Consider the following 17,645-nt stretch of genomic DNA (forward strand, 5'->3'; position numbering starts at 1 on the left):
AGAGAGATGAACAAAAATGACAGATGGGAAGTGCCCAAAACGATACTTGGAGGTGTGCAAAGCGTTTGGCCAGTCCAAATGTCAGCGTGGAAACGCACTGCTATGAAAGCAGAGCCCCAGGGAGCTCAGCTCACACCCCTGGCTGAGCTACAAAGCACAGCTCTAGCTGACAGAGCTTGTGGGTCTCTGAGTCACGATCCACGTGTGTTCTGTGCCTGCCTTCCAAGAAAAGTGCAAGGTCAAAGCCTGTTACAATGTGTTTGGAATCGGAGCGGTCGACAGTCCGCTTTTGTGGCATTACAAATAGAAACGGTGCAGACAAAGACCACACTTTGTACAATTCCCTATTCTACAGTGCCCTTAAAAATAGCATCTGTTAAATAACAGAGAGCATTCATACTTCAGTGCAGATAGAAAACTTTTTGTTTTTTTTTTCTTTAAAATTCAGACAACGGTATCAAAATTTCCATCGCTTTGAAAATTCTGCTGGAAGAAGTGAAAAATCTTTACATCTTAGAAATGCTGAGCGTGGAACGGTTCCAAACTCCTTAAACTTTGCTCTGCATTTCAGTACTTTTGCTCCTGGATTCTCAAGAATGTAAAACAGAAGGAGTCAATCGTCACACAGGATCATGCAAGGGCTCTGGTGTGTTCACTGAAGTAAATAGGACTGTGGGAACGCTGCTGTGACCCATCCAGGCAGCTCTCCATCCCTTCTGCTCAGCCATGGCGAGGCTATGAAAGGAAGAACTTGGCTCTGAGCTCCCTCAGCTGAGCCAGCCTCCTCTGATCAGTGTGGTATTTAGGGACCGGCTCTTTGCACACCCCTAAGTGATGAGTATCAGGGAGAAAGTAGCTGGGAGACTGGGCAGCAAAAGAAAAGATAAAATGCAAGAGTAACATGATCATCAAAAGAAAAACGGAAAGAAAGACAACATGAAAAGAACAGGGTACAGTTAAACTTTCATCATTGCTTTTCTCTCCGAATACACCGTCACATCGCTCATGCAGCTCTTTCCAACCAGCCATGCACCAACGCAAGCAAACCAAAAGCTGCAAAAGCTGCAGCGGTGCACAAAGTCCTCTGGGTGTTGTGAGTTATGAATCTACTTCACATAGCCAAAAGAAAAATGCTATTTAGCAGCTGCTGTTGAGTTTTTGCTTGGTGCCATTGCGATAGCAGAATTCTGTTTCAGAAGCACGTATCAGAACAGCAGCTTTACCTCCAGCCCACCAACCAACCTGTCTCTCAGAAGATAGGACAGTGACTTTCTTTACCTGGACACACAAAGCACGTAAGGTTCAGTTGTCTTGCAGCAATATGGGAAGAGCAAAAAACAGCCCCTGGCAGATTCATATCCTTCTGCCACCACCTCGGGGTTAAGATACCACCACGAAACAGTGCTACTTTGCATTATGAATTATCTGCATTATGTTCACCATCCCCGAGCTTTTTACACTGATGTGCAGACCAAGTGAAACACAGCCCCAAGGAGGTGCCTTCTCTGCATGTGGCAAAGACGCATTTCTAGAAATCCACAGCAGAATGCAAACTAAAATGAATTTCCAGAAATGCAAATCAAGAGGAGACACCAATCTTCACATCACTGTGGACCACTGCAGCCTGCAGTGGGTAAATGCACTCCACCCAGTTGCTGTGCACAGCAGCCCCCCATGCTCTCCAAGTGCAGCCACCACAACATAATTTCTGAGTAACTAAGAATTGCATTTCTGCACTGCAGCTGCTGAGCTGCAGGGCCCCTGCTCTATTCCACCTGCACGAAGCAGCAGGCTGAGCTCTGCTGTGCTCTGCAAACTCCTGCAGAATTTACACTAAGAGACAGCAACCAAAGTGTAAAACTCATCCATGCCTTAAACAGGGTAATTCCAAGCACGACAACAGACTCGTTTTGGTGGGCTTGTTTTGCTTTTCTAACAAGAAAAAAGCCCTGCACTGGCCTTTGTTCATGCTTTGAGGAGCCTGCAGTGAACTTCTGTCCAGTGAAGCCCTGTGCTTCTGCTGATAATCCTCCACCCATTGCAGAATTACTTGTTTATGGAGTACCACCAGCCTTGCAATGGCATGAAAAGCCACCAGAAATCTCTCTGCAGAGCAGTGGGCAGGAAGGGCAGAAGCTGAGGTTAAGCCAGGAGAGATTCTGTGGCTGCCTTCACTGCAGCCAGCATTCAACTTCCTCACTTTTAAAGAAAATCTCATTCGTTACTGAAGGGACTGATGACCAGTTTCACTCACAACCTTCAAATCTGAGCCAGACAGTGCCAGCATTAATACAAAGGGAGAAGCTGTCTATTATCAAAGGAGAAACAAGCTGGCAGACCTTGCTGCTCCATCTCGGTTTCTCTAAAAAGTCCCTTTTTTTTGAGGGAATGAGCAGGGAGATTCGGAATACCTGCAGCCCCCAATGTGCAGACACAGCTTCTGCAAGGACAGAGGCCGCCGCCTCAGACAGCCCTGCTCTCACCACAGCACACCTACATGCACTAGCAGAGCCCAGTGTGACACTAAACCCAGGGACTGGATTAAATGGGGACTGCAGTGACATCTGCAATTGATGCCATGCTGGTGTTTGTCCACTGGCTTCCTGCAATACTATCTCCATAGTGACAACTTCTTTCGATTTAGGGCTGGGTTGTTGGGCAGTTGGTTTCTTGTTCGTTTAATATTTTGGGGAGATGCATTCTTTGGTACTAAGAATAAACCAAACCCCAAAGCAGCCATGTGAAGTGCACTGTCAGCACGGACAGCACTACACAAAGCAGTACCAAAACCAGGTGAACAACGCCCACGTTCCTTCCCCCAGCTAAATAAAAACCCACAGTTTTAGGGCACTAAAACAAAAGCACTGATTCCCGCAGAGCCCATCTAACACTCGCACTGAGTGCACCCAACCCAGGGGCAGCTGGGGCTTAACTTGGCTGGCAGGGCTGTCGCTGGGCTCCCTCCTGACCCCAGGTACTCACTCCATCCGCTCCCGACGGAATCTGCCCGTTGACATTGAGCGTTCGGAACGGGGAGTGAGTGGACAAACGTTTGTCCCATTCACTCGGGCGAGGCTCAGGGACAGACTCCATGAAGTTCTTCTTCAGCTCGCTGATGTTGGCGTGGTGCTTCTTTATTTCTTCTTGGGTCTTATCTAGATCCTAGTGGCGGAAAGACAGAATAAATGAAGAGACACGGAGACGGGCGACCTACAGTTTGCCTATGCTGCCACAAAGCAAAGCTGCACTCAGCAGAGTTGTTGCCAACTTCCATCAGTGGTGCTCACACTATAAATGTACCTCTCCCTTCTTTCTGGCCTTGCATTGAGCAAACCACACTCAGAACCACGCAGTGTCTCCTGCAGGACCCAAACCTGCCATCAGCTCATCTCCAGCTGTGACTGCTGAGGTGTCACCTCATGGCCTTGCTGCACATGGGGCTTTCAAATTGCAAGTCTAAGTTTGCTTGGGTTCTTTCATGCTTTTGAATTTGCTTTCTTTTCCCTCTGCTAGTCTGAATGTTCAAGGATATAAGGGTAGTTAATGTTTAAGAAGGCTTCTCTCCAGTTTCATTTCTTCTCTTTATACCTATTCTCTGTCGTCTTAACACAAGTTATCTTTGGTTCCAGAATACCCCATTATCTTTTTTTCCTCTCATCTCATTTCCTCTCTCCAGGAGCCACCATAGGAGCTTTAGACTTCAGAGCTGAAGATGAGATGCAGACCTCTAAAACTTAACTGAGCATTTACTTCATGCTGGATCAAGCAGGAAACTCCTGCTTAGATTATTAATCTGGAAAGGGCCAGATTTCTTCTCTGCAATGCCAGTTTACAGCATAAATGAACAGACTTTGAGGCAAGTCAGCTCTGTTCAACTAATACGTTTAGAAATAGCCTCCCCTTGCAAGCAAACAGTTAGTTTAACACAAAGCTTTTGCATAAAATAGGCTTAAGCCAAACAACTTTTCTGGACAGTGCCAGAAAACAGCAAGCCTCACTCTATAGAGAAGGAGAAAGTAAGGTCAGGAAAAGCATCATTGGCAAAATTCACTCCTTTTATGCTTTGAGTTGGCAGCCAGCCCATAGACCTAAGAAGATGGGAAAGCAAGCACTTCCTGAAGCAAACACTTCCCCAGAGAAAGACGTCCCACTCTGGTACCTGCATCCCTGCAGCACACAGGGTGACAGGCCCCCAACGCCCAATGAGTAAATTTGCTCTTTTTGGCACAGTTCTGGGGAAATAAAAGCTCTGCCATCAGTCCCACATAAAGCACAGCATTTGCTTATGGGAAGTGGCACGGAGAGGTGGGCTGAGGACTCCATGCAAACTGCATCTGGGCATGGGGTCAGGAGCCCTATGGCTGCCACTGGCTTGAAGAAAAGAGAAAGAGCACCCAAATCCCTGCTGCCACTCCTAAGAGTCGATCTGAGCCTGCAGAGAGGCTGCAGCCACAGAGCGACCCAGGAGATCACAGCTGCTCTTGAAACACCTTAAGGAACATGCTATGACCACCAAGCTTTCCCTCACGTTCTGCCTTTTTCTAAGTCCGCAGAGAGCAGCATATGGAGCACTGAGCACTGAACAGCTCAGTGCAATTAAACAGCAGCTCCTGGAGCATTTCTGTGCCAGCAGTTGTGAGGTCTGCTAGAAACCACCAGCTTTGCCACGCACACGGAGTAAAGAGGAGCAGAGGGGTGAGCCACTGGAGCACCTGCAACAGAACCAGCGGGAGGGTGGGGGGAGCAGAGCCTGGTCCCTCATGAACAGGAAAAAGCTGTTTGGAAGCAGGGTGTGGGTAAGAGCTGTGCTTGAAGTTGGGGAGGAGGAGCTGCTCAATTGGTCTAAAGGAAGCGACAAGGCACTGTCCTCGCAGTGGTGGCCAAACTCTGCCCGGTGGGTGCTCATGTCCAAAAGCTTAAATTGTAGCAGTCATTTAAAAAAAAAAAAAAAAAAGAAGAAAGAAAATCCCCAAAAGCTGCAAAACTTTTAAAATTCAGATTAGGAGAAGGCAGTTAGTACACTTTGCTTTCAAGAGATACCAAGAGGAAAACCCTACAACCAGCTGCTGGTGCTGCAAGTTGGAGTAGAAACACATAACACAGGAACAGAATAACAGAAGCCACAGAGTCTTCTGTAACATGGTGTAAGGGTAAATATATGATTGGCACGTTCTGTTCTGAGATTGTGCTGGGTGAAGCCAAGAGAAGGGCTCCCAGAGCCAACGGGAATGGATGGAAGGATGGATGGATGGATGGGCATCCATTGCCATGGGTCACCACCAGCCCCGAGGGGATGGACTGCAATGCAGGCTGTCCCAGGATGTGTTTCCTTGATTCCACTGGGCTGCCCTCGCCCACCAGAATTAATTTATTTCCAGCTACCAGGAACTCATAGAGGAGCCTCCCCCCACAATGTGTGCCGTGGTCCAAGAACAGAGCAGGCTGAGCACATGGCTCTGCCAATCATATATCCTGGGGAGTATGAGAGAATGAAAGTCAGAAGGGGTAGAAGGAAGAATGCCTGCACATCGTCATGTTTACTGTCAACATGCAAAAGCGTACTTAAAAAAAAACATTTCATGCAGTAGCATGCAAAAAGAAAGGCAGCAGCAGAAGAGGAAGAAAAAGTTGAGCACAGAACACAGATCTAGGCAAACGCAACTGAAAAAAGCTTTGAGTTCATACAAACCTCCAACATTAAATTGCTATGCCTGATATAAATGTTTTCACCATCTAGTCTCTTTGATCTCTTCTGTGAAAATGAAAGAAAAGGGGGAACAAAAAAAAGAAAAGCACAAAAAATTAAAAGGTTGTTCTTGCAGGATCGACAAATTGGCAAATTAAAAAGTTAAGTGAGTGGAGCGCAGCGCTGCGCCGGTGAGGGATGGGCCACAGTCACCACCAGTGAATGAAGGTCTGGCTCATGGGGATGGGAAAATGCAATGAGTGCAATGAGTCCTTTAAAGAGACAGCTCCCAGGGTTTCATTGGCTTTTGCTTTGATTGGTGGTGCCTCTGTGACATTCAACGTGGGTCATTTCAGCCACCACGCTTCCAAATCAAGTGTGTGACAGCTCTGGTTTAGAAAAAAAAAAAAAAGAAAATAAAAACCCAACCCAAAGCACACGAAGGAATTGGAGCACTGTCTTTTTAAACAGGTCAAAGTATGCGTGAGTGATACAGCAAATTTGTTTTGTGAAAGCGTAAAACGGCTGACCTTCCTCATTCTTATCAGCTCTTCCTCTTTTTCTGCAGGCTGCTTCTGTTTGGGCCGTGATAAGAAGGGAGAAAAAACAAAACCACAAAAATGGTTGGTTCATTTCACTGCGTCAAACCTCACCGTGTAGCCATAAAAAATAGTGAGTGTCCTAACTGAGAGATTGGCACAAACCTGGGGTCGGTCACCAGCCGCAGTGGGTGCTGTGACCTCAATGTGCGTTTTCCTCACCTACATTTAAGAAATAAATAGGTAAAAACATTTCTTGTTAGTAGCCTTTTTCTCGAGAGACAATTTAGTTTCCAAACACAGCTGCATCAGGTTGGTTTCGAAATGCTGGTTTTGAAATGCACATGCAAAAACCAAGATGCAGCCTTCCACAAGGAGTTAATGACACCGCAGCTCTCTTGCAGTCTGTTAGTTCATTTCAGGTCATTCTTTCAGCTTGAGAGTCATGTGCATTTGCAATAGTGCTCTCTAGTGCTGCTGCAGGCTGCCTTCCTGCTGGATTATACTTGTCAGCCCATGTTTTCACTGGATCTTCCCATGAAATCATGACCAAAAGCAACACGTTCACATGAGCACAGGTGGGACGCTGTGGTATTGTGTTTGCACAGCCAGTAAGAAGAGACCTACCCATAAAAAGGGACCTAATATCCCAAATTAGGGTATTTACATGAGCAGAGAGCCCAGATTGTCTTAACGTTTTAAGGAAAGCACTTCAGGGAAACTGGGATGCTGAATACTCTGAAGGTGAAAGCATCAGTCGGTGTTAAAAGAAGTGTGAGAAGTTGTTCTACATGTGAGAAACGGCACATTTGATGTCTTCAAATCCACCATTTCCCCCCACAACTACGTTTAAAGGGGAAAAAAAAAAAAGGAATATTTAAGCATTTAGGGAAAAAAAAAAACACAATAACAAACAAACAAGCCAACAAATCTGCAATAAGTGTAATGGAATAAATAAAATTTACTGATCCTCACTTTAAAGCTATTGGGCCTGAGTGGTGTAACAAGAAGAGTGATTCTCAAATACACCCTCCTGAAGATTTCCTTTGCTATTTTCATTTAGAAATTATCATCCACACAGGTCAAGAAATTTACTGCTCAACCTTTCTTTCTGCACCTCCACCTCCCAGGTGTAACTGACCGTGATCTATGGTGAATGTGTCAGATGAGACCACAGGTCTCACGTCTGTTGTTCACAACAGACCACACACATCCCATGTCACACCAAGAATTGGCTCCAGGAACAGCTGGGAGCAACTAAACATTCGGGCTGACATGGAAACAGTGACTCAAGGCGTGCACCAATGCTGCACCACTGTGAGCTTTCAGGGATTTGCAGAATGTTAAGGACACTCTGCTATGAACAACGTTTTCACACATTATTTTGACTTAAAATACCAACACACGAATATCTTTATCACATCAACACCAGCAGAAGCCTCAGACATCTGTGGAGAGTGTGAATATTCTTGAAAAAACCTCCATTTAAACAATAAATGACCCCAAGGTCTGAACAGCACCGTTCACTACTAAAATTTCAGTCTGGTTTTTAGAAACATCCAGAGGAAGTATATAAATTAAGAGCATGTGCATTCGGATATTGGGCTGTGGACCATATCCAGGTCACTGATTGCACCAGAACTGCTCACCTGCCCTATCAGGAAACAGCAGATAGAGCTTAGCAAAGAGTGAGCCCCGAATTCAAGTTAACACAAACTCAAATATCTGTTTGTGTGCAATTCTTGCCAACTTTTTAAATGTGTTTAGTTGCCCGCTGTGTTTAGTTGCACCAGAGCTCCCACCAGCCAGCCCTTCTGCCTCCACCTGGCCACCCCCTCCTTGCACTGTGGTCAGGGCTGGCATTTCCCTGCTATCCAGGTCCTACTGCTCCCTCCCACCGGTTGCCCAGGAAGGGAAGGTGCCCAAGGCCACAGCTCCAGCCTGGCACCAGTCTCTCCCCAAGTGATGTGGACTAACATACCTTAGATGCCTCAGCTTGCTCTGCTTTGGCTCTCTCTGGGAGGACCTCCTCACGCTTCGCCTCAGCTTTCAGTGCTTCCTTTTCTACTTTTGATGCAGCGAGGGCTTCCTTGGCATCAGGCTTAGCTGGGGCTGCCTCAGCCACGTGGCTCTGGGCGATGGCAGGAGCAGAGGTGGGCCGGGGGCTCCTCTCAGGTGTTATCACTGCCACAGCTGAGGGACAGACAGGCAGCACAAGGGTCAGAGCGGGCAGCGCTTCCGCAGCTCCACACAAAGGGTTTCCAAATTACAGCGCCGTAGTTGTAAGGGAGGAGGGAGAAGGAGGCAAAAAGGGAAGAAGAAATCAAGATGTCGAGCAAAGCAGCTTTTGCATTTAGTATGGGGAAGTCGAGATTGTTTTCCTGATGGTTGGAACAAAATAAAAAGAAAATCCCACAAGAGATGGTTTACAAAAAGCAAGCTTGCACTCCGCAGAGAAGCCACAGCAGAAAGGCTAATCTGTTTTTGACCGTTGTGCCATTGATTTCTGGGTCCTTCATACAGAACTCCATCAGAACACAACCTTTAAAATAGCAACACTTAGAGCTGAGGTGAATTCTGGATCTCCTTTGCACGCCCTCAATCAGAAATGGGTGGTTTCTAGAAGAGTAACCAAAGTTTTCCCACAGAGCCCTGATGTCTTCAGCAATGCAAAGAAGAATAAAAAGGAAATACCCCGACAAGCACTTCACAATAAAACTTCACAGCAACTTTCAGGTGGCTTCCAAAGCAGACTCACGCAGTGTGCCTGAGATGGGTATCTCCTGCTGCAGCACAAGGCACGGCTGCAAGGAGATATCCAGCATCTCCAACTCCGTGCAAGTGCACAAATGAATAACATGCTTGGAAAAAAAATCGTCTTTTGAGAGGATGAGCCTGAAATAAAAGCACTACGTGTGCACAAAAACAACTGCCTGCTTCTTCCTCTGAGTTCTGACTTCCCAGACAACCCCTGAGCTCTGTAAGCCCGAAACTTCCACAAACATTCAAAAGCTAATGCTGTGCAACAAAGCAAGCCCCAGTTAATTCATGGTCTTTATCTACAGGCACAACAAACTATTTAGTTCTCCCAGTGCTGCCTTTTGATTGCTATTTCACTAAAAACATCATATACACGTGGTCAGGAAGAGTCACATTGCATGGATTTCTTCCGAGCCCACCCAGCTAATCAAAGGACACCATATTTCTGGAATTCAAGAAGGAATGCAGTTTTAAGTGGCTCCTCAGTGAGAATTCACGTCACACCATTCACCAAGGAGCTGAACAGCATTTCATACGTGCCCAAAAAGTGTATGGAATAGAGTATCCACAGGTCAGCAACACAGAAGGCAGATGGGCAAAAAAGCAAGACCTTGATCACTGAGGTGATACCTTTAAGTTGGAGTCCTTGACACAGGTCTTGCTGAAACCCACACTAGAGCCCCCCAATTACCACTGCTGTCTGCATTCCCCCTCCCACCCTCCAGCACAGCAGTGAGCAGTGAGTGCTGTCCTTCCAGGAGTACATCTGCTCCAGGGTGGCACTGGTGCCTTAGAAGCGGTGACAGCTGCCCAAGGAGTTGTATGAGGGTTGTGACATGGCAGGCAGGGGGGAAAAAGCTGTCACAGTCGTACCTGGCTCCTTCAGGGCTGGCTTTAGCTCTCCCATCACCACCAATTTTTCTTCCTCCTCCTCCTCTTCTTCTACTGGGCTTATCTCAACAGTGCCAGAGGCATGTGTGGCTAAAAAAGTTACGTGTGTGTTAAATGCCACCTCAAAGATCAAACAGAAAAGGAAGCAGTGTCACCTGTAAAGCTACAAGGCCAGCTCTCCTTAAGGACTGGTGCTCCTCGCACAGTGCCTCAGAGCTCCAGGACACACAGCAAAAAATGACAAAAAGACACTGAGCTCTTCCTCTGCCTCTCAGTGATGAGGGTGCATTCCATCCTGAACTGTGGTACTTCAGGTTTGCTCAATCAATGACCTTTTAACTATTTTGATACACTATTCTAGATTTAAACACTATCAAAAATGCTCCTCCAAAATCCAAGGTTTAAAACAGCAATCATCACCACCTTGGCCAAGCAGACAGTATCTACTGGGAGCAAAAGTGTCAAGAAGAGGGAGAGGTGACCTCCACGGGCCCAGAGAACACCTCCAGGTCTGAGGCACGGCACACTGCCCACAGAAACTAATCCTACAGAAAGGCACAGCGGCACAGAAGTGTTAGAAGGCTGTCACACCCAGCTGGCATTAGTTCCACTGCAGCAGCACACAGCCAAGCCACGTCAAGGCACTCCACTCACACAGCAACACGCTGGCAAAGCTGGCGGTGATTTCACCAGCGATGAACACCACTGCAAACAAGGCAGCCTGCCCTGCAGCACCACTGCAACCCAGCAGCCCCAGCACAGGTGACTGCAGTGGGCACCTGAGGTGCCATGCACAGCCGTGGCGATACCTGACTGCTGCTGCACCAGGTCCGGCAGCTTTGGCTCAGCAATGGGAACCTGAGCCACCTCTACCTCCTCCTCCTCCTCCTCTTCCTCCTCTGCAATGGGTTTCATTTCAAAACTTTCAAGCGCGTGCTTGGCTAGAAAGAGGTTTGCATGCATTAATGGAGCATTTGGGCACCCACGGGCACACGGCAGCACAGAGACAGGGAGTGCAGTTTCCTCGCCAAGGCAGCCTCAGAACAGCAGAGTTTCTAAACCAACATCGCTCAGCAATGATTTTCCACGCTGCAGTTGCCTGTCAGTCCTCCTAGATCTGACAGTCCCAACAGGATACTGGGGAAGAGTTAAAACCAAAACTAATCAGCTCTTTGGGTTCTTTCCCATCGAAAGCACTTTGGGGGGGACATGAAAACTATTCTCGAGCACTCTGTAAGAACACCCATCATCCATCCTGCTGTGCTACATGCTAACTGCATCTTCTGCTCTTACAGCAGAGCGCTGTGCTGACTGCAGGAACAGAGGGGAGACAGCAACAGGGGGGGAAAATCTGCCACGTCACTTTGTGAAACCCTGAGCTGGATTTCAGACCTGAAAACGAGTGATGTCAAGCACTCACTGTAGAAATGCACAGTAGAAGAAGGGAAATGGAACAGCACACAATGCATATGAATTATGCTCAGTCGTAATGTACTGCAAGCACTGCCTATGTAAGTGAAGAAGAAAGTCAACATCTGACATCACCACTGCTGCCATCATCAGTAGTATTTAAATATACATAAGAGGATGTTAATATTTATTAGCAATAAAGAGAAATCTAGGCTCCATGTACTAAAATGCAAGGCATTTCTCACACCACCAAAACAGGCTCCAAAAAACTGCAAGCTGTTCCATGAATGAAGACTTCCAGAAGCTTTATAAAAAGTATGATGACCACAGGAAAAGAACTTGGAGAGTTTTCTAATCCATATTTTAAAACACACCCAAATTTAATAAGGAGACAGTTCTGAAGTGCCAGCCATCCTGCCTGCTTCCCCACCTCCCCAGGTTGCTGCCTAGCGGGGTGCAAAGCAGGAACTGAATGAGAACTGGGGCTCTTCCAGGCTGCCTGTCCTCCGTCTGCAAAACTCTCCTTGAAAAGAAGCAAGAAAGCAAGCCGCCAGGCTCAGTGAAACTGGTCAGAGTTGTCAGGAACAAGCATGTAAAGGCATCTCAGTGGGGAAAGGACAGCAAACGCACTGCAGAGAGTTGTAGCCACCACAGCTATACCTGGCTTCTCTCGGAACTGATCCACGGGTTTTGGTTCGGGAACCTCAACCACCACCACCTCCTCCTGCTTCTCTTCCTCTACGGCTCTGAACTCAACTTTTTGAGTCGCACGTTTAGCTGAAGAAATGGTGCACATGTTAACAACTGCCCACACAGCAGATGGAAAAAGGCAGCAGACCTCAATGGGGACGGAAGCGTTACGTTCACAGGATGCTCTTTCCATGCCCTGACACTTGGTTACAGCACTGCAGCTGGGAGTCCTAATTTTACAAGCACCCACTGACTCAGATCCAGGACTCTCACCTCTCCCCCTTTCACACTTCACCTCTCGTGCTCTGTCTGCTGTTATCAGGACCTTTTAAAATCGCCAGGAAAGAGCCCTTCTGATGGATGTGCCACAAACTTCAGTATTGCCATCCCCTTAGCAGACACTGACCAAGATTCAAGCACTAGTGGCAAATCTCTCCCCCTCAAGGAAAGCAATGCAACTTAAGAATCTACATTAAATAAACACAGAATCATAGAATGGCCTAGGTTGAAAAGGATCATAATGACCATCTAGTTTCAACCCCACCCTGTAATACATCAACATCCTACAATTCTTCATCTCCCAAAAGGAATATGTCCTGAGGCTGAATGTGGTTACACCAGAACTTTGCAAGGAGCCTTCAGCACCAACACCCACAGTTGGTTTTTGACAGTCAGTTCTTGGTGACACTGCTGTAGGGTTTATCTTTTACATCCAGGTCTTGCATTGAAGTGAGAAGTTAAATAAGTTGCTTTTTCACAAAGAAGCAAATCCTAATAGCATTCAGGGAATACTCAGAAGTTTTCAAAGGGATCAAAACCCTAAGCTCACCAAATCAAAGCAAAATCAGACACAGCCAACGAGCTGAACCCAGGCAGGATGCTGCAGGGGCACAAAGCAGAGCTGCCCACTAACCTCCATCGAGGCTCCTGGAGGCTCTCTTGCTCGCTGTGCGCTCAAACTGGGGTGCAGGTCTGTCAATCATGGCACTCGCCTGCCTGGTCTGCGCCTGCGTCCGCCCACTGTAACGGAACTTGGAGCCCAGAGCCAGGAATCTGCTCTTGGGGATGGCCTCAGTCGAAGTCAGCCTGGAAAGCAGACATGCAAGTTAAAAGCACGACTCTGGATCTAGGAAGCGACACACATCTGCATGAGAAAGAAAACCTCGCACGGAAGCTGCATGGAAATGTATTGCAATATAAGCATTTCATTTCCCTGCAATCGTTTCACTCCGATTTTTGTTGGAACCTAAGGAACGCTGAAGGTGTGCTCATCTTCAGCCACTCATCTTAAGCATTAATCAGTCAAAGGGAGCCTATCATTTTGGAAACTCACCTGAAAAATGTGTGATGTTCAACACATACTTTCCACAGCTTCTTTGCTGCCCGGTAACTTGGTAGCTTGAATCCAATTGTACTTTCATACTGCTCTTGCTGTGGGAAACATAAGTGATTTAGGTTTGGCAAGAAGCAACTGTTACAGAAGTGCAGCTCCAGCCCATCTACCTGCCCTGCCCAGGAGCACTAAGCTCACTCCACGGATGTGCAGGAGGAGCTCAGGTGTGAGAACAGTAACCATCTGCCCCATATTTTGCCACATTTCCAGAAAAGGAGGAGGCTCTCGAACAATTTCAGCTGTGAATTGCTTTCAGCCTGGATGTGAGAATACCAGACTGTGCCAGGAGGTGGTGCTGGATGACACACTAAAGTTTTCCTCGTCTCTCTCAGCACTTCAGCAAGGTCACTGGGCTTTGCTTAAAGGGCTGAACTTAGGGTCAAGCCGATATCAGAAGCACAAGGGTATTAAATGCCAACTCGGTAGGAAGCTTGCTTCCTTCCCAAAGATATCAGAAGCTAATTTAACAAACCCCCCCAGGAGCCATAACGTACCTCCCCTGGGCGAATCTTAATAAAGAAGCTGCTGCGTTTGTAGGAAATCTTCAGGACTTTGGGCCAAGGGAAGCGGTTGATTCTCAGCTTATCTTTGTAAACAAGAAGGCCACTGGAACAGACTCCCAGAGTGATATCCACCCCTTCCAAGTCCTGAGAAAGTACATTTAAGCAGAGACCAGAGTCAGAGCTGTACTGGGTTCCAGGGTGTCCTCCATATTACTCCTTTAGTCTTTCCCTGAAGCTCTTAATTAATCACCACACCTCCCACTGATTCTCACCTTGGCGTGGTGAAGGTCAACTCCATACATAGACAGCTTCTTTGCATTCTCAAGGAATTCCAGGTCTGCTTGGGCTGGAGTCATGGATCTGGAGAAAGAGAGAAAGGGTTTGGCATTTCCATAAATGCTGCTTTTATGAGGAGACACATCAGATCTGACAAAACCATTTACTTGTTAGATCTTCTGCTTTGAGCACAAGCAACTCTGTGCCCAGATGATGAAGTACTAAGTTGCTCTGAATGCACAAGTTTGCATTCTGAGACGCCCTCATAAAACAGAAGCATCGTTCTTCAGTTGAGTGCTACTGACACCAGACTAGAAAGTAATTGATCTGTGAAAAAAGTGTGGCACAGGGTTCAAAACTCGAGGTGGAGAACGCTCCAATTCAGCTGAAGGCAAGGAGTGACAGGTACTGTGCATGGTGAGCACACGGCCTGAGACCTTCCCAAACCCAGCCATTGTTTGAGGACAGCTGAAACCACGTGGCAGATATTCCTGATGGGGCAGACGAGATGAATGAGACATTTTCTGGGAACAGATGGTACCATCTGCAGGAAAGGCAGCACAACAGAACTTTGCTTAACAGCAACATCCTGATAATGGAGGCTATTATCAACCTTACTGAAGCGCCCCTGTTAATAAGTTTCAGTGGAGCAAGGTACATTCAGCAGCTCAGCTGGAAGAGTATTCAGTTGCAAACACTCCATTTTGTTCATTTTGTTCACAGCTCTGATGTCTTTCTTGCTGAGCACACACATCCATGCAGTGTGCAATGTAAATGGTAGTACTTAGCAGTGTGTAGGACAAAGAGCACTGCAAGGACAGTGTCCTGCACAGGACCTGAGAGCAGTGACTGTTTCCAACACCTTTGCTCTCCAAATAAAGCAGTGAGAGATGGAGTTTTTGCACTGGAAACCCTCTGACAGTTCACAGAACACGGACCAGAGATGAGATGCACACATATTACATACTTCCTACTGCACACACGAGTGCATTTAAAAAAAAAATCTATGTCCCACACAGCCAAGTAATCCTGTAACAAAGGCATGAATAATTCAGCAATGGGATCTGCTGCTTCTGGCACAGCCCATGGCCTTTGACTCCCAGTCATGAAGCCTGTCAGTGGCCCAGTACTTATTGTCCCTCTTTCCTCTTAGAGCAAACGGAGGGGAATCAAGATCAAGTATTGATTTGCACGGTTGAATGAGGCATTAATCGTGGCTCTGGTGATAGCCAGGGCTCTGTGCCCACCCCCACGGCTGCACTTTGGTTATTGGTTTCCATGTGCTCTGCTCTCAACCATCAGTGCATCATAGCCAGCAGCTTACCACAGCTCAGAGAGCTGCTAGAGCAACACCTCCACAACACCTTGGTACCTTGGAGCACTTTTATGGGCTTTTTCCCCTCAAAAATCCAAAAGTATCATTGGAACTGTGCTGCTATGGATGCTCTCCATGTCACCCCCCTGGGAGCACACCGCTCCATGGAGCTTTTGCAACCAAAGCACTTGAGAGCATCTACGAAAATAAGGTCAAGATGAGATGAGGAGGAGGGTCTGTCACTGTGACCCTCAGATCTGACATCAGAGCCCTCCAGCCCCACCACAACAACACACATCTGCCCAGGTCACTATGCATTTGTGGACACAATGCATTTTTGTCCCTCAAGCATTAACTGGAATGATTCCACACCATAACACATTACTTGTTATGTGTGGCAGCAGAAAACTCCAAGCACATTGCAGATTACAGCACATACATAACGACCTGGGATCTGTTCCAACCAGATCACAACTCAAAACTCGTGTAAATCCAAAAACAAACACATGAAAAGAGAAACAACAAGGTTACAGCAACAAAATCTGTGCTTTTATATGAAATAAAACCCAGTTTCACAGCGATATTGTTGAAAAGGAGCACTCATTTGAGGCACCTGTCAAAAAAGAGCAATCTAAAAAGCCAGTTCTTAGGTGCCAGTGCTCTTTACCTGTACGTTTTATGAAGTTCCACAACCTTCTCTTCAAGCTCTTTGGTCTGGTTTGGAGCCAGTTTGAATTCAGTGATGTAATCTGTGCTGTGTAGGTCAGGATCGTAGTCCCCCAGCTCGGACTGCACTGTGTAGGAACCCAGCAGAGCCAAAGTGGCAAAGGAACAAGGCAGCCGCCCTGAGATGATGTCTTGTCGAAGCTGAAGACACAAGTAATACCTTTGGCAGAAAAAAAACAATGCTATTTACAGAGACCTCAGAGACCAGAGGAAATCTGCTCTGGAGCACTGAACCAAGTCATTATTTGGCAGCACTATGAATTAAGCAGAGTGTTTTTTCTCATGTGTATTTTTAATTATGGGATGATTGTCACAGCACTCCACAGCTGGAAGACAACAGGATTTCAGGTCACCTCCACTCCGGAAAAAAAACAGAGGACGCTTTCTATCATCAGAAAAGTTTCTTTTAAAAGAAAAGTGCATTTTCCCATACAAAAACATGGCTATAAAGACACTGCTTTCAGCACGTGCACTTTGGTGAAGGGAAGAAGCATCCCCAGACACACAAACATTCGATCCAAACAAACAGAACCCCTCCAAACAGTTCTTCAGGATGTCCTCAAGGACGGAGCGATGCTTCAGTATTAAAAACTTCTGTTTCAGAGGATCATGGGATCTTATAATCACAGAATGGCTTGGGTTGGAAGGCACTCTAAGGATCACTAAGTTCCAACCCCTGCCACAGGCAGGGCCACCAACCTCCAGATCTGGTACAAGAGCAGCCTGCCCAGAGCTCCATCCAACCTGGTCTTGAACACCTCCAGGGATGGGGCATCCATCCATCCACTGCTAATCTGATTCCAGCAGCTTCCTGAAGGTGCTCCCAGCGCTGCTCAGCAAGCTATCTGCCAGCAAGATGAATGGGGCACTCACCTCGTTATATCCTCTGTCAGCTGAGCAGGATCCGGAGGATAAAACTTGACATTGAAAGTAAAATCCCAGGGGCCTCCTGAAAATACAAAGAGAAGTTTCAGAAAAATGAACCCAGCAGAAGAGCTCTGCAACAGCCAGCAATCAGACCCAAACATGAGCTCCAGTACTGCTGCTCACACAGCTCACTGCTGCTGAGGCAGATGGCAAAAGATACAATCCCATTTACAAGAGCTAAGATACACACATGAGAAAACAAAGCAGGGCAGATGAATACATGTGAAAGATGCCACAACTGGTGGAAAAAAACAATTAAATTCGATCCCAAGAGGCTGAATTACTCAAATAATTCGCTGATAAAAAAAAAAAAGATTCATGAAGAGAGGTCAGACGTGCTGTAGGTTAATGAATTAGTGCTTCATCACTCGACCCAATTTTCAAATGTCTCATAAGGAACAGATGTGCTAATTCACTCAGCAGCCTCATGTGCTGCAGCCATGGGGGCAGAGCACACTTCAACACAGCACAGGCATCAATCTGGAAGGAGCAGCAAGCACCAAGGCAAGAAGAGCTTTACAACTCAAGA

The 17,645-nt window shown here is 46.8% G+C and overlaps 1 protein-coding gene across 22 annotated transcripts in view; it reads right to left on the reverse strand.

Moving 5' to 3' along the window:
- EPB41 (erythrocyte membrane protein band 4.1) overlaps positions 1-17,645 on the reverse strand; it is a 73,973-nt gene that overhangs the window by 16,917 nt on the left and 39,411 nt on the right. For 4 of the 22 annotated variants that reach the window (XM_042833935.1, XM_042833928.1, XM_042833925.1 and 1 more), the window contains exons 6-18: positions 17,063-17,138; positions 16,131-16,349; positions 14,145-14,232; positions 13,864-14,016; positions 13,310-13,407; positions 12,890-13,062; positions 11,947-12,063; positions 10,686-10,817; positions 9,859-9,966; positions 8,207-8,418; positions 5,690-5,752; positions 2,983-3,162; positions 1,243-1,278 (exon numbers count right to left, since the gene is read on the reverse strand). In XM_042833935.1, coding sequence (XP_042689869.1) covers positions 1,243-1,278; positions 2,983-3,162; positions 5,690-5,752; positions 8,207-8,418; positions 9,859-9,966; positions 10,686-10,817; positions 11,947-12,063; positions 12,890-13,062; positions 13,310-13,407; positions 13,864-14,016; positions 14,145-14,232; positions 16,131-16,349; positions 17,063-17,138 — 1,655 coding nt within the window. The other 18 variants (XM_042833934.1, XM_042833923.1, XM_042833937.1 and 15 more) reach the window with 17 other exon arrangements.

The sequence above is a fragment of the Centrocercus urophasianus genome, unplaced genomic scaffold (assembly GCF_019232065.1).
Source record: "Centrocercus urophasianus isolate 14NV4802_14NV808 unplaced genomic scaffold, USGS_Curo_1.0 seq_43, whole genome shotgun sequence".
Classification (NCBI taxonomy): Eukaryota; Metazoa; Chordata; class Aves; order Galliformes; family Phasianidae; genus Centrocercus; species Centrocercus urophasianus.